The 22,318-nt window shown below is 34.9% G+C and overlaps 1 protein-coding gene across 1 annotated transcript in view; it reads right to left on the reverse strand.

Annotated features, from left to right (window-relative positions):
* Positions 1 to 949: 949 nt before the first annotated feature.
* The window catches only part of LOC126184206 (voltage-dependent calcium channel type A subunit alpha-1-like), a 508,450-nt gene continuing 487,081 nt past the window's right edge, over positions 950 to 22,318 (reverse strand). The window contains 2 exon segments of the mRNA XM_049926574.1: positions 950 to 1,063; positions 1,173 to 1,283. Of these exon segments, the coding sequence (XP_049782531.1) occupies positions 950 to 1,063; positions 1,173 to 1,283 (225 nt within the window).

Here is a 22,318-nt window from a genome sequence, read left to right on the forward strand (position 1 = left end):
ACGTCGCCACCCGGCTGGAAGCCTGAGAACTCTTCGCCAATATATAAATTTTCTTTTTGATTTATCTTTGTAAGTACATTTCGGTTTTCACATACATACCCAGAAACAATGTGTGACCTAGAATGTATTCACAATGAGCTTTGAAACTGATAAAGTAATGCTAGGAGAGTTCTGTAAATTATTTGGCATTGCGTAAACCATTTTTATCATGTTACCTCATCATCAACATATGGTATCAAATGAATTTTGTCATGAATTTGCAGAATAAAAATATCTGCTTCCTTACTTGTTTCTACATTTTATGCTTTATAGCTGTCATGTTACACCTATTAGTTCTTGATTTTTCAATTATTTATGCATTATTTTCCCTCTTTTACCTATTTGTACTAGTTGTTGCTTTATACTATTCTATCGACTGGTTTTATATCATAACTGGAGGGGGTAAGTGCTCCTTGCAACCTTGTACCACATGAAGACACCATAAAAAGTTGAGTAACAAAATGGGTTAAATGAAACAAATAACCGTGACCTAGCTTACACAAAATATTGATGTATTCTTATAACCTGCAACAGATTCTTTCTTTTATGTTTGCAGTGAAACCATTAATGTTCACATTTTATAATTCTTATTGGCATAATACAATCATCATTTTATGGATCTTCAAAATTTTTTAATAACTTTAAATTTTCAAAATTATTAACCCTGTAACAATCGGTAGCAATAAATTTAAAAATATCACATTCACCTGTATGGCACATATGCACTATCTATGAAATTATCTATCCCTATTTCCAATGTACATACTTGAACTGAGACAGGCATATCGTAGATTGAAAAGTGAAACAGACAAAATGAGGTAGGAATTTCTCTATTTAACTGCCTCAAAACTCATTTATCTACTTATTTGAACAGTATAGCATGTCTCTATGAATCCAAACACTGAACCAATCAAAAAATTGTAGGAGAAATACATATTTCCAACCAATTATAGTACATCCACACAATGCAAAATGGTAAATATATCTTCCTGTATAAATTGGGAAGTATTATATGGCATGAAAGCTTGAAACAGTGCACACAGTGCCAAACAGCTAAATGCAAAGTATGAAATTAAAGTTTCAGTCAGTCAGTGTTCAAGAAAGAATGTAACACAATGTCCTAGAGGTATCACCTTGCATCCAAATGCAATCATTTTCATGATACATTCAATCAGGAAGAACATGGTGAACAGCGCATTCATGATATGAAGTATATCCTCGAACAATGCTGGAGCATCATGGTACTGAAGAAATAAAACATATAAGTTAGCAATGGACCAGCACAACAGATTGCAGAGAACTGTATTATTTCAGTTAAAGGGATCAAATTCTACCCTAATTAAATTAGGGATACTCAGTTATGAAATATAAATTCACCAGCACATTTAAGTGGTGATCTGGATAATGTAGTTTACTCTAATTGTTTCCAGTACACACATAGCAGTAATGAACACTAGTAGTTACATAGCATGCCGAGTGCTGGATCAATGCCACACATGTCTCAGAAATTTTTCCATAGCTTGTAGTATGGCATGCAAAACTTTCAGAATTAATTACAGTAAATTTGTGGGCATTGCTAAAGTTATTTACTTAAAGTATTTCATTTCAAATGGGAATGAAGTTAAAGACTAAAACAATACTTGAATTCTCTGCAATTACACAAACACAATTCCTAGTATGATGACACCACATTCATTCAGAAATTCTAGGCTGCACACTTTTTATTTTTATTTACTTATTTACTTTTGAAGGCCTTCTCTTATTTCTCCATTGAATTTGGTTTAATTAAACTGCAATATGGAAAAGGTTTCTTAAAAAGAATTTAGAATACAGCTGAAATATCACATTTGGAAATATTAATAAACAATAAAATTTGTAGTATCAAAGGTTTTACTGTAATATATAGGTCATGGCTTTAAATGTTGTCACAATGGACATAAAACAATAATGGAAAAAATGATAGATTTGACACTCACTTTTTGAACATTGGTATTTTATATAATTTTAATGAATAGCCAGTCACTAAAGTGGAGCATAGCCAAAAGCTTATTAAGAGGCAACACTTTCTGCACAAGATAAATATTTCTGCTCATTGTTTTCTGATGAATATGTTTATAACAATTATCTACAAAAGTTACAGAAACAATATTCAGAGTGAGCCTATGGAAGATAAAAGAAGCCCTCCTACAGCTAATATAAATGTTTTCTTGGAAAGTATCTCCTAACAGTACAACTGCAGGCAAGCATAAACTGATATCCACTTAGGTTGGCTACACTCAAGACAGTCCAGATAATTTTCACTGAATGCAGCCAATTTTTGAAAGCCAACTACTAGAAACCTAAATAAACTATTTTGTGATAATATTGTAAGTAATAAAAGATTTTTTGTTTGTTTGTAGAACATTCTCATATCAGGTGCATTTTTATCGAGTTGTGAAACAAATCTGTCTACATTTAATACAATTTTTCCAACTCAGAAAGATGTATAGCTACATTTTTTTCCCAAAATGTAATGGACCTTCATCAATGACTGCATAGATATGCATTTTATGATAGGTTTCCACCCTCAAAATAAAGTAATTTGCATACCTAAACAAAAATTTTGAAAAAAGTGAACAAAAAATTTAAAAAAAAAGGAATTGCAACATAAATGTAACTACTTCAATAACAGCTGGCAATGAAATAGTTACAAGCTGGATGAAGCACTGTTCAGAATTTTTCATTAACACGCCATTCATTACAATCAAAATTCCATTAAGCTTCACCTGCATATGCAATATCACAGTGCACTAAATCCCTCACAGTACACAAAACACTTCGATGCAGCAATGCGAACATACATACGTCTTCAATGCATGCACATGCATAAATTGCAATAACATGCTCATCCCATGCAGCTTTGCCCGTGACACACATCAAGCTAAACTCATACGTGCACCCATAATTACGCATGCAAATTTTACACTTAATGCACATATCCAGCATGCCATGCAACATCAATTTCTGGATTCCAACCATTCTCACACAATGAATCATACATCATGCAGGGTAATGTAAAAGTATGGAAAACAGCTGTTGTTATTTTTCAACATGAACCATGTCCTCTATGTTTATAAATTTTGGAACTATGTTTAATTAATTCAGCATTCTTACAGAATAAATGATGTAGATGTAAGACAGTGACAAATGATTTATAATGGTTGCTGTCTGCACATCTGCGTGGTGAATGTCAGGAGGCTCTTCTAATAGATCATACAATGTAATTTCTATAACTAACTTGCACATCAGAAATATTTCCACATTTTATGGTGTTAAAAATAATACCTGACAATGGAGCCATAGCTACATGATGAGAAAATTAATTAAAACATTTGAAGCTCATTATCTCAGATGTAAGATAATGGTGAAGTCAATCTGATAACCACTGGCATAATTTTTTTTAACAGTTCATACTGATGTTAAACCATGGCTCCAATGTGTTCACACTAAACACAATGTCCATCAATAAGAGTAAATCTCCTTTGTTAGTCATTCTTCATACTACAGTCATAAATTTGGATTTGTGGAAGAAAATTGCAAATAACAATGAGGTGGTTAACAAAACAGGAATGTTTGCAACATATTTAAATCTAAAATCATAATTCTGTTTACAGCTTAAAAAAGTCACCCATTTTATGACAAATATTGTTATAGGCCATATTATATCTCACACCAATGTTTAATACCTTGTATTTACCCACAAAGAAGCAACAGGGCATCCATGTTGTTTCCAAATGCAACAAGATGACCAACTACTTTGTATTGCTACATTTTTCCCAGCGGAAAAAAACATGTAATGTGTTCAAACAATGTTAAAATATTCCAATGCTAGAAATAAAAATTATCTCGGTGCTCAGAATGTAAAGTACTTGATGTTTAGAATCCAACAAAAAAACAACTGAGGAGCTATTCAAATGATATATTGTATACTGACTACATAGAGGAATAAACCAAGATTTACCCAGCATTTATGTTTCATATCTATAATATTTGTAACTCAGCCCTAAGAGTAAGTAAAGAGCAGTTGTCACAAAATATTGCAAACCAATTCCTGTTTTGCTGTACCCATTTTCTATATTTTTTTCTGTTTTATGTTAGGGATTTCCTTACCCGAACTCCATAAGCGACAATCTTGAGAATACACTCAATGGTAAACATGCTGGTGAATCCGATGTTCATGTAGTGGAGAGTATTCTTGTATAATGTGCTTTGGTTGTCATACTAGAACAAATAGTGAAGAAACCAAGAAAACACAAATAAAACCAAATAAATAAGAATCACAATCACAGTCACAAAAAGAAATCATTCTGCTAGGCACCACTGGCATTAAGACACATTTTAGGCTAAGCACACAGAAGAGAGAAATGAAGCCATGTGAACAAAACACTTTTTTTTGTAAGAAGCTTAACTGTGAACCACATGTTGTGTAATTACTAATAACATGATGATAATTTTATACCATTTTTTGCACTGTGATAATTAATTCAATCTTATGTGGCACTGGCAAAATATCAACAACATTATCAAATATATAAAATGAATATCCTATCAAATTGCAAAAATTTCCATGTTAAATAAATTCATTTAAACTACCTGTGACACAAACAGCACATAGTGAAAATATATGTTTCAAGAGCGGCATGTAAATTTTAATTGATTTTCTGGATTTTTTTCATACATAGCATTGTCTGTGGTTAAATACAGTGCACCAAAAAATGAATTATCTTTTTGTACACTTTACAAAGAACATCAAACTTGAGTATTACATACTTTTGGGAAGAGAATTTTTACAAATAAAGAGAAGAGGTCTGCTTATGTTGTGATAAAAAAGAAGAAATCTTGGCTGCAGAACATGAAACATTAAATATATTACAAAATTTTGATTGAATCAGCTGTGACCAGCAGAAAGAGTGATACAGTTCCTTCACCCTCCAACAAGAAATAATGTGTACCTTCCTGTGTGTGTACATGTGTGTGTGTGTGTGTGTGTGTGTGTGGGTGGGTGGGTGGGTGGGCGCGCAAGCGCGCATGAGCTTGGATGTGCATTATGCACCTATGTGCCAAGTAATGCATGCACGTGTGCACGTGCACACAATAACAGAGAGAGCTACTCTGAGTGAATGAATCAGTGAAGCCACATGTTATTCAACATGCATGCATATGCAGATTGGTTTGGGAAAGGAACACATGCACAAACAAGATGAAAGCTGGTATATGTGATAAAGTATCCATATTTGCTATACAAAATGTATGAGTATATTCTAAACAATATACATATCTACACCAGAATCTAAATGATGAGGCAAACATTAACTTGTTTTGTAGCACTGAAAATGGTAAAAAAAAGCACACTGTGCTTTTTAACACTCATAAATTCCCAGATGTTTTCTGGTAGCAGGGCAATTCGTACAATAATAAATCTTGAATATCACATGAATTCATGCACCCTTGTACTTGTAAATGGTAAGAACGCACTCTGTGAGTTGTTTACTGGATTATATACAGCAAATAGTGAAAAATTTCATTAACAGTATGCTACCTGTAGGACTTTTGTGTTAGCAGTTAACTCTTTGACAAAATGTAGAAAGTGTTACACTTAATTATAAGTACAGTACATTTATATATTCCTATGAATTATCGTTGTCCAATGATAATTAAAAAGTGTAATGAGCTATTCAATGAGACAGCTATTGACTTTATAAGTAATGAACAACAGAATTTTTTACAAAGATCAATATTTGACGAGGCTCTCACAGTCTTCATAAATGGAAAGTATAAGGTGCAGTCTAAAGAAAAATATTATATTCCAGTAAATGAAGTAAAATGTCAGACCAATCAGTAACTTTATGTGCTGTCAAAATTTTGTATACTTTGGTGGGAGCAGTGAAAGGAATTATGGCATGTTTACTTTGAAGATATCAATAAGCACAGTTGTATATAAAAGAATTATATGCTTTACAGGATGCAGAGGCTATAATTTGCATGGCTTATGACTTTTATTCTTAGCAACAAATAACTGTACTTGTGTTCCACTGATATTCAAAAATAAAATGGGGTGTCAGTCCAGTTTTATAAGGACAGAGTTGAAATAAACTGTAGCCTTGTTCTATTTTGGTATTCTCCTGAAGTGATTATATGAAATAATGAAAAACATAAATTAGGATTGTAAGATGGAAATATAAACGCCACTTTTGCTATGATTTCAGTGCTCTAACCATTAACCTTTTTCAGTCTCTGGTATCTGAGGCCAAAATTAAAGACACATAAAATTGGAATGGAAACACAAGCAAAGCAAAGAAATCAGTACATTAAATGAACCAGTATCTAATTCTGATATGCTGTTACTTTCTTACTCTGTTCATAACAGAAGATAAAACCATCAGCACTGAAAGCAAAGAATTGGAACTGCCTTCACAATGTTCCTAACACAACTAACCTAATTTACAATGGACGTTTTAGGTATTCATTTACAGCATTTCAGTTTTTCCTTCAGACAAACTGCCAGCTGTAGTGCAGATAAAATTTTATTTGTTATTTCATACTGATTAACATGTCCTCCTACGAGACAATTTTTGCATATGACACTGGAAGACATACAGGAATGACAGAAAAATTATGACAGTATTTTTTTTAAATATGAAAGTAAGTTCTTCAGCACATTATTTGTGAATGTTATTTTACAACACAGTGTGCTCATGAGGTGTCAAATTACTGGGCATATCACTCAAATTTCTTGAGTCCTGCGAAAACTTAAAATGATATTACTTTGAGAGGATCCATATGGCTTCCCCAGTGTTGTCCAAGCTGAAACCAGACTTTGAAGTGATGTGTCAGTATGCAGAAAGGACAGATAACATAAATTCAAACCTATAGGTAGAGGCAGATGAGGAAATACTGCCCACAAATAAGTAGCTTTATGTGTATTTTATGATCTTCATTGCAAATATACTGATTAATAATGTGTTCTTGTAGTATTAATGTGTTATGAATAGTCACAACTGAGCATATGTTTGATTCTGCTAGGTTCCATATTCACTCCCAGAATAATCAATCATCTGTTACTAGTTTTGGCATCCCAAAGGGAATAGCAGTCACCTCTGATTACTTTCAAAGAACTAACATACATTTCTTCCACTCTCTGCTGGGCACCACCCACTTACATATTTTCCCCAAGCTCAATTTCTATGCAAAATTTTATGTGCGGTTCAAAGCTTCCATTTCAGCTTATTAATTTTATGATTCACATTGACAATTTGACAATTAATGATCTTACCTCATGTGATCTTTCACTGTAATCAAAGTTTCATCCATTATGAAAATGCAAAGTCTTCCACAGCAGAACTCATTTTCAATTCTGTCACTGTACTCTGAAAAATCTTCTGTTGCATGCGATCTTATGCCCTAAATGACATGCTCTTCATACACTCATTTTGAAATTTAGATCTTACAATAGTACCGGCATGAAGCTTGATAAACAGCTGTATTTGGCAACATTATGAAATACATACTAAACAGGAACTACATTATAGTAAGTACAGCGATTTCTTCTCGAAATCAGTATGATATTTGTTTGCTGATCCAGCTCTAATGACATCATGAATTCCTAATATTACTTATTTCTTTTATAAGCTGACTGTATACAGACAAGCTACAGAGATGTCAGAATTTGAAACTACGACTGTGGTCATTACTTTTGTGTAGCATACTTGTAAACGTCTGTGAAAACAGCTGTATGAGCCATCCATTCAAATCTTTCAGTATTAAGATTTGTTAGATAACTTCCTGAGAAGTGTGGACACAACTGGAAGATAGAGTGGTTAAAAAACTTGGCTCTGAACCAATGTTTCACGACATTCCCTTATCAGTATCAGAGTCCCATTTTTTATCTAGTATGCAACAAATTAGTTCATTTCTCTTCTTGTATGTAATAAATCAGAATGTTTGTCTTAATATCTAATGGAATATGAAACCATATCCAACATTAATTTCAGCACTGTGGTAATATTAGTTTCACAGTTGTATGTATTAACATATTATAGAATGAAAAAGAGAGTTTCACATTAGTGAGAGAAATGATATGCAGAATATCAGTTGTTGAAGAATGTTAAGCCACAGACTCAAATTATAATTATTACTACTACATGATTATATGTCTGGAAATACTGTTTGGTATGGTTATAGATAATTTATTGTAAAAAAAAAAAAAAAAAAAAAAAAAAAAAAACTTGTTGTAATGCTGCAATGCCGTATTTTTGTAATCTATGTTAAAGTATCAATACAAAATCAGAACACTGTGTGTATATGACTAGGGGATATCATTATAGTAAAGTTATGTAAAAAACAAAAAGTTATTGCTGAAAACAGCACGAGAAAATTAGAATTACTTTGTCAAAAAGGGACACAGTGTTGGAAGAAAAAAAATTGAATTTAACAACAAGCAACGCAGTATTACAAGGAAATGGAAATTTTTAATTTGGACAGGCAATTTATAACTGCCGAATCTCAGAATATGGAAAAAATGTAATTGGAAAATGTTTGAACTACAAAATCATTGAAGCAAATTGAGGGGGCAGACAAAAATATGGAAATACCAAAAACACAACACATACCACACCTAATATGGTCAGGAAAACTGTTGTCATTCAAAACAGCTTCCAGTCATCATGAGGTAAATAAATACAGGCCCTCTATGGTTTTCAAGGAAATCTTACACCATTATTCCAGCAAAACAGTGGCAAGTGCAGGTAACAGTGATGGAGGTGGAAAGTCATCATGCACACTGCTCTCTAAAGTAGGCCACAAAGGCTAAGTAGTATTGAGATCTGGTGACTGTGGAGGCCAGGGGAGGTGTGATAATTCATCCTCACGGTCAGTCCTGAATGATGCAAACTGTGTGAATACCAGCCCTTTCATCTTGGAAGACAGCATCACCACTCGATAACAAACATTGTGCCATGGGATGGACCTGATCAGCCAAAATTTTCACATAATCCTTGGTTCTAATACAGTCTTGCAAAATAACCCTGTGACCCATGGAATACCACGATATGGCTGCCCAAATCATCACTGAAGTCCAGCCATATCCCCCTCTTCGGATTTAAACTTGGCCAAAAGCTGGAAACAATGTGAAACTAGGCTCATCTGACCAAATTACTTTTTTCAATTGTTACAAAGTACCAGTTTTATGGCTTCAGCACCAAATTTGCATCACAGATTAAATTTGCATCAGTGATAAGTGGTTTTGGAATGCCAGCTCACCCTGCAATTCCCTTCTTATGGAGTCCTTCATGTTGTTTTGATGCTGACAGGATTTGTGAGTGTGACATTGAGTTGTATAGTGACTTTTACACCTGTCATCCTCTTATTTTTGCCACAATCCTCTGCCAAGACTGTCTGTCATGATCGCTCAACAGACACTTTAATCCACAGTGACTTTGTGGATGACGTTGTCCTGCTTTTCCTGTGTGCACTATAAACCTTTGATACCATGACTCCTGAAAGACTTAACACAATTGACTCCCTTGGTTATGGAAGCACCCACCATACGAACACTAACAATTTCCCCACATTTCAATTCACTTAGCTCTGACATGATGCATTCACAACTACACAGAACATTGTTCTGACCATGACTGACACTTACAAGATATTGAGGTCACTGCACAGGTGCCATTTGTGGCAAATACAACAGCGCAACATACAGGCTTGGCTAGTATCTGTATTTAAGTTCAAGTATGCATTTCTCATAGTGTTCCCATATTTTTGTCTAAACCCTGTAGCTTTGCTGTGTCACAAGTAATATTAGCAGTCTCTGTAATGCCACTGGGACTTAATATTTCAGGAAGTACAATAATAAAGAAATGGGTAAAATTTTCTGACAAGTAGATGATTTTACAATGAGATGCCACAAGAAACTGTGGCATCAATATAAGCAATCAGTGGTAAGTGAAAAGCATGTGAAAGAAGAAATATAGGTTTTAATAATATTAAGAAAGAAAAGGGAAGCAGAAATGGCACCTGAAGAAGACTTTATTTATTTATGCCAATGGCAAAAGTTTCCTTCATTTCAATAGCTTTTTTGCTTCTCTTAGTTTCCAGTGGAACATATGTAACAGATATAGAATCAGAAGAAAAAGTAATGTGAAGAGAAATAATTAGAGGATGCTGATTTTGACAGTAGTTATGATTAATAATATTTCTTTCTGGAGTATATCATGAAATTATAAACCAATATTTTGTCTTATTAATATTTATGTCTGCTCTTTTCATGACTGATTGAAATTAAGTGAAATTATTTAAACAGAGTGAAGTTAATTTAGGTATAAGGTGACCCATTTCAGAGTGTGGTAGTAGCTGTGCTAGGGTATGGTATATCCTCACATATTTTTAATTGTGCGTGGTGTACACACACACACACACACACACACACACACACACACACACAAAATGAGTTTCAAGAATGGAATTAGTGTTCATTGGGTTTAATCGAAAAATAGGAATAACATTCATTTTTTGGTGAAGAAACTGTCAAGTAAGTTTCAGCTTGGGATCATTGTGGGACTAATTATCATAATACTTTTCTGCTTTGCTTTTTTCTTGTCCTACAATTTCAAAAAAATTACTTCATTATTTTAAAGAGGTAAGAGAAAAAAATAGGAGTTGTATTTGGCACAACAATTTTTAATTATTGCTATTTTTAACTCCAGATAATGGCTGAGATGGTTGCTTGTGGTCCTGTGGGTCATGCTCACTGGAAAAGACAGTGGTGTAGTGTTACATGTATACAATGGAAGCACTACAAACGTGATGAAAAATAAGTGCAAAAATATCATTTATTCGACATCCACAAATGTTCTGAAGGGCAATAAAGAGACAATAAGGAAAAGTGAGAGCTAATGTGTGCAATGGATCTATCCCACACCAATATTGGCAGTGTAGAAATGTTTGTTATTAGTCTTTCACAAGAAATAATTAGTATTGGTGTCAAGTGAGGCACAGTGGGTGCTCAAGAGATTTTACCCTTTCCAATAACTGTTTCTTGATATATACAATGTATACCCCATGAAGTGAGAAGCAAAATCTTGCCTACAGTGAAGGAAACCATTGACCAGAACTAGTGCATTGTGATAACCAGTATTTGAACTCAGAATCATAGCAAAATGCTTTATCTTAATGTTACATCCAGTATTACAGTAGATTCCAAGAACATGTGATAACAAAGAAACAATGTGTTCCTCACAACAAAGTTTTCAAACATTACAAAAACAAGTGAAAATATTCTTCCAGAGTTATACGAAAATATATCTGAGACAGACTTATGTCCTCTGGATCTAAGCAAAGTGACATTTGTAATGTGTAGTGCATTACATAAACACAGCTTTAAGGCAAACTTTAGATGAAAAATTCCTTAGTGAAGAATTATCTAAGATTTATAAATCCATCCCGACACTGCACAGAACTGTAGGATAAAAGAAACACTGTGGTTTGGTGGCAAGCTTAAAAAATAATGTTACATCAAGATGATGAAATCAGATGAGAAAGTATCTACATGATGTTAAGCTAATTCTATTTGCAAAGAAACAATTTTAAGAATTTGCTGTTGGAGAAAAACAAACAGGAAATGATGTCTTTCTATCAGACTGCTGTAACGGATGGCGTGACTAAATTCCTGCAATCTAGTACAGAAACCACAAATGACCTGGTGGGTGAAATTACACCAACCCAGCCTTTTGTAGAGCCATGGACTTTTAATCTACTAGATTCATGATGAAGTGAAGATGTCAGTGCAGTATTTAGTTTGCTGAAAGGATATGCAGAAGCCTCCCTAAAGGAAAAAATTGCTAACAAGCTACAGGATTTTGATTATATGGCTACAATTATTCATCACTGTTTCAGGGAACTCTTATTCTGAGTGAGAAAAGAAAGAAAATATAAATCAAACTATTCATCATAAGTTAGAGAGCATAGTTTTGTAAAAAAAGAAGGAACTTCCCATCCCCTCTCCTGCAAAGAAGTTCTGGAGTTGGTATTCATCAACTTTTAGGTGTAAAGATGAACCTGAGAGGTATTTGAAAATGGATGTCCCAGGTAATAACTTCCAGAACATTTTGTCTTGCTGGAAGGCCAATGCCTGAGCCTTCCCAAAACTCTCCAAACTGGGGAAACAAAGTCCCATGTATTCCCACCAGCAGCACCGTAAGTGAAAGATATTTTAGCAGGGTAGGCTTAGTAGTATCAGGGAAGTGCTGCTGTATCATTCCAAATAATTTCAATGGCATAAGAGGTACAAGTATTTTATGAAGGCAATCATGGCTTACGAGACAAAATGCAAAGAATCTGTATAAACAGCTGCTACTTCTATAATATACATGTTGCACACAGTTTTGTATTCTGAAGTTACAGTTGCAAATAATTTTTTTCATTCTAGACACATAGCTGTCTTCATAAATTAAATATGATTATAGCAAACACAAGTTTTGCTTCTAGGCACATGTTCAACAAATCAGTTGTGTGACCATTGTCTGATATGATGATGTTTCTAAACAAAAGACCAAGAAAATTCAAAGATCAAATTATTATTATAATGGAATAATGTATTTATTACATATGTACTTCTTATGCATGCAGTTTCATCAAATTTCATTCATTATCACACTTTTCCAGTTTCCATTCTGCTAAGAGTATGAAGAAATTTCTTTGCTCCTGAGCACCTGTGTTCAAGCCATGAATTACAATAGTTGCTGCCCCATCTTGAGCATCTCACAAAGTAATAGCAGCTCTGGCAGGAAGTGCAAAGATTGAAAAAAAGGAAAAAAAACATAATGAAATACTGAATTAAGACAGCAGAAGAAGCAGTACTACAAGAAACCTTTCAAAAAGAAGAAGAAAAATGACTAAAAATAAGAGCTCATTACCAGAATTAAGTTCACTGCAAAGAAATGTCAGAAAAAAGGCAAATTTTTAATATTTAATAGAAATCACTTGGTTCACTGTAGGTGAAAAGAAGACATAGGAGACAGAGTATGGATGTATTGTTATGGTCTTCAGTTCCAATACTGATTTGATGCAGCTGTCCATGCTAGTCAATCTTGTGCGGGTCCCTTCATCTATGCAAAACTACTGAAATGCCTACACCCATTTGTACCATTTACTGTTGTCAAGACATGTCCCCCTCTACAATCCCCTCCCTCCTCTGCCCCTATCCCCTTCCTTCATCTCCACACTTCCTTACCTTGTCAAACAGAGACCTGCATAAATAAGAGTTGATATTCTGCTTAACAAAAAGTGTATGCAACCAAAAGTCTCACTCTTCAAAAGAAAAGAAAATCAATATTTAAAGACAGAAATTCATGAAGATTGCATGCATACGTGAGAAGTAATACTTCAACTGGAATCTATGTTAGGAAATAAATAAATCAGGAAGAAAGAAAAGAAGATTATGAGGAAGAAATTAGTCAATAATAATAAATTATGGAACAACACATAAGTATAAAAAGACCTGGATGTAACTGATAAAAATCTGCAAGAAACTGGAGATATAAAAAATACAGAGATCAAATCAAAAATAAGTTCAAAAACACAAATAAGTATATGAACAGTAGAAAAACAAAAAACAAAAAAAAAGTGAATATATGAAGGTGTTTTGAAGAATGTATAAAGATAACTTTGCTACTTATATTGGTAGTTAAATGTGGTGAATATTAGCATTTGCAGATAACTGGACATCTGCAAGGTAGTACTGCCATGAGGAGATATTTGTTGCTATTTTGCTTAAGACTTTCCTGATGGACTAGTTGCAGAAATGGTTATTGAGCAAGACATCAGGTGCTGGTGTGAAACTTTGCACAATATTTCATCTGTGCAATTAGCTGAGATCTTCAGGTTTGGTGAACACACTGAAGCCTCCTACGTGAGCCAGCCAAAGAAGAAAACATACAGACATAAATGTACCAAATTCAATGACAATTAGCGAAGATTTACTTATCAGTAGTGGGAGAAACAGCTATGCAACCTGTCGGACCATGAACCAAGATCATTGGCACACACACAAAGACTGTCAGTCATGATGTGCACTCCCATCAGTCAATCCAGCAACCTCTGTCAGGAGCTGCATGCCAACACGTGTCCACACTGGAATATGCCTATCCCGCTGATGTCATCCAAATATCCATATTGCCACTAAAGCATTGCCTGTTGTGCAACCAATAGCTACCCTTTGTGGTTGCTGTAATTTTAACATGGTCAGTGCTTTTGAGAAGCAGGGTACAATGTGCTGTTTGCACTAAGTGATATCACTATAGAGAGCATAGTAAGGAGGCTAGGAAAGAATCTAGTGTGGCACTTTCCTACAGCTGCAGGATATGTAGCACAAGCAATGTGATACACGACAGAAAATTCTGAGCCAGAGTTAAAGAAAGCTAGACAGGAAGTAAAAAGACTACAATGGGAGAGAGTGGAAATGTGAGAACTGACAGATGGCTGACAGGCTGCTATGATTGTTTTAATTTAAATTTTTACCACTGGTTTAACTAGACAATATTGGAAAGGAGCCTTCAGCATTTGTAGAAACGAAGTTCACTGAGGCAACAGAAGATGAAAGAGCATTGTGCAAATCCTGTACTAAAGAGAGTCAGGTAACAACAGTCGGATGATCTAAGAACAGTCATAAACAACTACATCCTGACAGTGCTGTAAGTTGAGCTTACATGATACTTTAGGGGGCATTGGTAACTGGTAACAAGGTAAACATTTTAGTTGTGCTAAATGAAGGAATTTGTAGGCTGACTTACAGATGGCATATACATGAAAACAACTGAGATGGGCTGATTGGTTAAGTGTGTAAATGATAGTATGATGGATGGGCCTGCATTGACTCGTGGCCAGATTGCCATGATAACATGTAAAAGAGATATATCTTTTTTTGTGAAGCCAGTTGGAAGGTTTCCTTGCTTGAATTCCATTAATGACATAAATTAGTCCTGTAAATGAGAACTGCAGGACAAAGGGTTAGTGAGCCACATTTCATGAAAATATGAGGTGAGTTAGAAGCAAAGTAGATGCACTGATAACATACCTTGACACTGAAATGATTTGTATCTCAGAGAAACATTAACATAGGGGAAAAATTTCCTATAGACACATTTACCCTATATGATTTCTGTATGACGAATTCCTTACAGATGAAAGAGTGGAGGGGGGAGTGGGTTGCCATTTCTGTCAAATGTCATCTCAAGTAGGCTTACATTAGTGGGTGACATGTTTATAGCTCATAGAGAACATATTTTCATTGACACAAAACTCTTGTTAAAACAAAACTGTATTGTAATGGACTGATAAAATAATCACTGAAATGGAATATTTTAATTTCTCAGAAATGAAAACTTTTCTTGTGTGTATCAAATGATGAAAAGTCCAGATTGAAATATTAACAACATTATGAAAGGGACAGATTGCTACTCACCCAAATGAAAAGACTGTTACACATTTAGCTTTCAGCCAAAGCCTTCTTCAGAAAAAGAAAAACACACACGCACACACACACACACACACACACACACACACACACACACACACACATACCCACATAAGCAGGCACCTACTTCATGCACGCATGACTGCTATCTCTAGCTGCTGTGTGAATGTGTCTGTGTTTCCTTTTCTGAAGAAGGCTTTGCCCAAAAGCTCAATGTCTAACAGTTGTTTTGTTGTGCCTGTCAGCAACTCACCATGTCATCTTTACAATGAGTATCAACATATCCTTTTCATAATACTGTTGAGTCTCTTGTAAGTATCCATACATTTATGACACTTTTAACACAAAATAATATTTAGCTTGCTTACTTTAGTTGCAGTACCTATAATGGTATTGTGGTTTTGAGCACTTATGTGCTTATCTGCTCCAGAAAAGCATGAGAAAAGCACACTACTAAAGCTGTATTCAAATTTTACACAATTGTTTTTCCTAATCATCTGCTTTAACTTACAAAAGAATGAGTTTCAGTGTTGCTCTGTGAAATTTGAACAGCTCTTTGTTCAAGTATCATGGAATTATAGCTCTGCCAGTCCTGTACATATATTCATTTCATGAACACTGACAGAGATGGAAAGAGAGATTTTTCTTGGACTATTGTGAGAAGCCTAATAAACAATGTGGCTACATACAGCTAAAAGGGCAGGATGATAATCTACACACAAATTCAAGTTATGATACCTACTGCATCTTAAAGACACATGAACACAAATGTTTTATAATATGACTATATTTAACCATTGGCTTACTAAAAACCTTGTACAGAAATTAACTGAAGTTAACAAGACATTTGAAAATGAGACAAAAGGCAGTTAACAGGATTTCAGTTTTTCACCAGTAAACTGCATATGATTTAAAAAATCAGCCATACATTTTCCAGTTCTCAGAAGAAGAACAAAACAGAATTATATATAATATCTCTATAAACATGTGAATATTGTGCTCTAGGCCAAACACAGAGATCAATTTACTATTCTCTGGAAACTACGTAGCCACTTGGTGCAAAGAAAACATCTTGTGTATTCTCACTTCACAGCATTGAACATCCCCCATACGTAAACCTTCCATTTCTTTTCCTTTTGAATGTGATACAGATAATAACTCTTCATAATAATCACCATTATCTTCATTTTAATATCTTTAACTGCATTCTCAGTGTGTATTTGCATTTCTTCCATGGCACCCTAACTTTTGAACAACTGAAATCTGTTGGAATCCAAATATGTACTACAATAAGGTTGGCAGACCACAATTATTCAAAAATTGTGCATGAAACTTCACTGCCAGGATGAAACTGTCATACAGAAATTGCCACATAACTGGTAAATTATGTACTACGCTTCGCTAAATGTGTGGATAATTTGTACATAGCTTACAAGAAATGTATTTATGGTATGAAAAACAATCAGAATATTTGTGAAGATGAATTTGATGTTGTCTCAGATTTAATATATCTGCTTGGATATGAATGTGCAAATAATGCTCAATGAAGAAATGAAGTTTTTGATTCTGGAGATACATACCAAAATACATACATACAGACAGAGAGAGAGAGAGAGAGAGAGAGAGAGAGAGAGAGAGAGAGAGAGAAACTCAGTTCTCTTAATTTGGATTAGCATTTGAGAAAAAATGGCAACAATTTCATGTTCTTTGACACTTAAAAGTATGGTATGCTTTTTGTACAAGCTGTGGAACCTTGTATTTTATTCCTGATAACTTCAAAGCTTTTAAGATTGTATTCCAGTCAACATTGTCAGATATTTTCTGTAATCTACCTCTACAAACAAACTCCATAAACAACCACATGCCATAGAGTAGAGGGTACCTTGTACTACTACTAGTAATTTCCTTTCCCATTCCACTTGCAAATGAAGGAAGGGAAAAACAACTGTCTATATGCCTCCATACTTGTCTTCATGGTCTTTTTTTTTTTTTAATTTTCTCAATAGTGCCTTGCAAAAAGAATCCCTTTTTTCCTCCAGGGTTTCCCATTTGATTTCATGAAGCATCTCTGTAATACTTGCCTACTGATCAAACCTACTGGTAACATATCTAGCAACATTCCTCTGAACTGCTTCAAAAGTCTTCCTTTAACCTCACCTGGTGGGGATCCCACACACTGAAGCAGTACTCAACAATGTTTCACATTAGTTTTCCATACATGATCTACATTACAGATAAGTTACGCTGTCCTAAAATTCTCCCAATAAACCGAAGCTGACCATTTGGCTTCCATACTACTGCCCTTACATTTTTGTTCCATTTCATGTCACTTTGTAACATTATGCCTAGGTATTTAATCAACATGACTGTGTCTACCAGCACACTACTAAAGCTGTATTCAAATTTTACACGATTGTTTTTCCTAATCATCTGCTTTAACTTACATTTTTCTACATTTAGATAAATCAGCCATTCGTTCAAGTCATCTTGCATCTTCAGTCACTTAATGAAGACACCTTGTGGCACACCACTGTGTCATCAGCAAACAGCCATAAATTTCTGCTCATCCTGTCCATCAGAGTGTTTATATATACAGATAATAAGGGTAGTACTATCACACTTCCCTGGGGCACCCCTGATTATACCCATGTCTCTCTACCATGGACAGTGTACCGAGTCATATTACTTAAGAATTCTTCGAGCTACTCACTTATATGGGAACCTAATCCATATGCTTGGACATTTGTTAACAGTCTGCAGTGAGGCACCATGTCAAACAATTTCGGGAAGTCTAGGAATATGGAATTTACCTGTTGCCCTCCATCATTGGTTTTCAGAATATCATGTGAGAAAAGGGCAAGCTGAGTTCCTCACGAGTGATGCTTTCAATATCCTTGCTGATTTGTGGACAGAAGCTTTTCTGTCTCAAGGCAATTTAGTATATTCAAACTCAGAATATATTCAAGAAATCTGTAGCAAACTGATCTTAAAAATATTGGTCTGTGACATGTGGCATTCTTTTACCCTTCTTATTATATGGGAGTCACCTGCACTTTTCCAGTCACTTGGGACTTTACACTTTGTAATGGGCAAGAGTTTTGTGATAAACGCAAGCCAAGGAAGGGACCAATGCCATACTCTCTGCAAAATCAAATTTGGATTCCATCTGGACGTAGTGACTTATTTGTTTTCAGTTCTTTGAGTTGCCTGTCTTCTGTTGCTGCACCAGACTGGACGACAAGTGATTGGATAGAAGAACTCAATCTGCTTAGTGATTTTACATAGGACCAGAATTTTCTGATGTTCTCGGTAAGATCTTTCGCTAAGGTATGACGTTGAAAGTTGATGTATGCTTTGCGCATTGATCTTCTTACCGATGTACAAATTTCTACTAAAATTTTGCCTGTTGACATGAGTGCATTTGTTTTTGAACCGAGACAGTGACAAGCTCTCCCTCCTCAGCATTTTCCAAATTATATTATTGAACCACAGTGGGTCTCTCCATCCTAAACCCATTTACCCAGAATATATTTATCCATGGCTTATAAAAAAAGTAAATCTATAAATACTATAAACATAGGTTTGCCTTTCTTCAACCTAAATTCTAAGACTAGTGGTAGGATTAGTATTGTCTCACATGTTCCTACATTTGTCTGGAACTCAAACCGATGTTTCTTGAAGGTCACCTTCTACAAGTTTTTCCATTTTTCTATAAATAATTTACATCAGTATTTTACAGCCATGAGAAATTAAACTGATGATTCTGTAATATTCACACCTTTCAGCACCTGCTTCTTTGTAACTGGGATTATTACATTCTTCTTGAAGCCTGAGGGTACTTTGCCTGTTTAATGTATTTTGCATAGTATAGGGAACAGTTTGGTGAAGGCTGGCTCTCTTAAGGATCTTCATAAATCTGAGAAAATATCATCTACTCCAGTGTCCTTGTTTTGACTATAGTCTTTGAGACCCAAAAGGTTTCCAGTTTGTTGTCTCTAAATAAAAAGTAGGAGAAGAAGTTGAGTATCTAGCAACCCTGAGTATCTAGCATTCTTTAGAAAACCTCAGGTGCAGGAGTGTTTGGCATATTCCATGGGCTAAGGCGACTGGCATTTGGCTGTTTCCTCAATCCAAGTATAGTCTGATTAGTTCAGCATGCTAGTTGACACGTGACACCTTGGAACTTCATCCCGCCCATCATAGCTCGCAATATCACACATGAACTTTCCACCACCAGAAATGTGCCACAACAAAGCATCACTTTGCTTGCAGTAACTACCAGCAACCCAATCAACTGTTGGTGGTCACAATGTGCAAAAACACATCCTGCCATAACTGATAGCCCATTCACTGTTGTCCAAGGCTTAGCCAAGGCAAGGCTTACAACCACAGGGTAACACCGTTGGCATGACATGACAACATCAAATAATAAGTAGTCTTAATCGGAGTGCAGGCAAGTGTTTCAAATTAAGAATATAGAAGTTGTATTTATGTTCAAAGCATATTTGATTTCTTGATAATATAACAGAGGAATGTTTTTAGTAGCAATATTTGTAGCATAAATGTTTCAAATGAAGGGTTTACTCAAAACTGATGAAAAAACTGTTGCCTTCCTTTGCCTACTTTAAGCACATTCTTGCACTCCTTTCACCTCTTTCATAAGTAACTGTACATGTGACAAAATTCATGAAACTGTTACAATTTTAGGTTTGCACTCTTTGACAACCCATAACAACCATAATTATCATGAAAGTAAAGACATTTCTGTGCAATAAATGTACCTTCCTGCTACACTCATTTATATGTTAATGAACTGAAGTAGTTAATACAACTTTTAATGTTGTACCATTTATTTTTGAACTCCCAAGATCAGATGTAAAACAAATGAAAATGTAAAAACATGAGGAAGCCATTTTGTGAATTATAATAGATTACAATGGCAGAAACAATGTGACGGGTAGCTTCAGTGAGACTATGAAAGAAAGTTTTTCTCTGCTGAGGAGGAATATCAACGTTCATGTTTGTCACCCAATGCTCTACCAGTTACTAAGAAGGAAACATGCAACACATAACTGTTGCCAATATATTACAGAGCCAGCTGTTTTTTGTTGATAACATTTTACCATAGCTTTGAGTGTTGTCATGACTGAAAGAGATACACCTAGTTCTAATTACTGAAATCACGTACACAAGATCTATGACATTCTAATGATTTTGTGTCATTGTCTGTAATTAAGTTAATGATCTGTTGTCTCATATGTGAAATTACTAACAGAATAAATACCTAATTTCACAACACAGTTTCCAGTTAATATTTAGCCAATGACATTATTGAAAGGGTGAGCAATTCCTTTTATTTCTTAAATATGCTTTAAACGACGTGTGACACACATCATTTTTATCCATTACTGATGATGGAGAAATGAGGTATAAGTTATCTGTAGAGTAAACTATGTGACAAAAATAAAATTTGCATGATAAATTGTGACTCAGCTATCCTTACATCATAAGAATAAAAATCAAAGCATCATATGGAGCATAACTTAGACAAATTTCTAGTAAAAAACATTACTGATATGGTTTTGTGAGCAAAACTGACAATTTGCCTAACCAAACAGATACTGATATTTGTAAATAATAGATTTCAACTATCAGTTGTCCTTTGGAATTTTTATTGGCAGATCTAGATTTCAGCTAGAAACTAGCCATTCTCAATGCACTATCCTTGTTTTGGTCAATGCATGTAATGCCTGTTGGTCTGGCTTTGTACACAGTTCTTTGAATAGTACTCAGTGAACTGTGTACAAAGCCAGACCAACAGGCATTACATGCATTGACCAAAGAAAGGATAGTGCATTGAGAATGGCTAGTTTCTAGCTGAAATCTAGATCTGCCAATAAAAATTCCAAAGGATGACTGATAGCTGAAATCTATTATTTACAAATCAAAATAACGTTCGCTGCATGCAACAGCCTCTGAATGGAAGGTAACCTGATGGAGATACTGATATGACAACCAGGCTAAAAGATTCAAATACACATACACAGTGATCTCATGTCACTTAACAGAAGGTTGTTTCTCAGTCCCAGATTGAAATAGAAATACAATCCGATGCAGCTACCAAAATGTCTACTGCTACCATTGAGGAGATACAACAATAATGCACAGCACTCTATAGAAAAACACAAACTTCATGTTTCAGGATGTGACACAGTTTCAGTGGGAAGCACATATGCTGCAATCTTTTCCATATTAACAAACCATAAAACTACTTTGTGGTACAGATGAGTAATATGATTTCCTTGTTACATAATCTCTGCATCACAGTTCTGTCATTCTCCTTATTCATGCTCCATATATGATCATCAGCAATGATCATCAGCAGTGATTAGCACCCATTTTTGACCTGATGATGGTAATGACACATTCTGGCATAGACTTCATTAAGACACCAAATGTACAGATTTCACCAACAACTCACAGAGATCAGAAGGATCTGGGTCAGCGGCAAGCACAACTAACTTGATTGTATTCCCAATGAGCTCAACAGAAATGAAGAAAAGTGACCTTGAGGATCACACATGGAGTGTTTTTCAATTCATTCTGAGATAATTTTCAAGACAGGTTGGTATACTGTCCTACTGAAGATACAGATAATCTGTGGGGCACTGAAGGCAAACAAATAAATGCATATGATTGGACATTATGTTCTTGTACCATTCACTAGTGAGGGAGAAAGGCAGCCATATTACAGGCTCCCCACAGGGG

The sequence above is a fragment of the Schistocerca cancellata genome, chromosome 4 (genome assembly GCF_023864275.1).
Source record: "Schistocerca cancellata isolate TAMUIC-IGC-003103 chromosome 4, iqSchCanc2.1, whole genome shotgun sequence".
NCBI classification, from domain to species: Eukaryota; Metazoa; Arthropoda; class Insecta; order Orthoptera; family Acrididae; genus Schistocerca; species Schistocerca cancellata.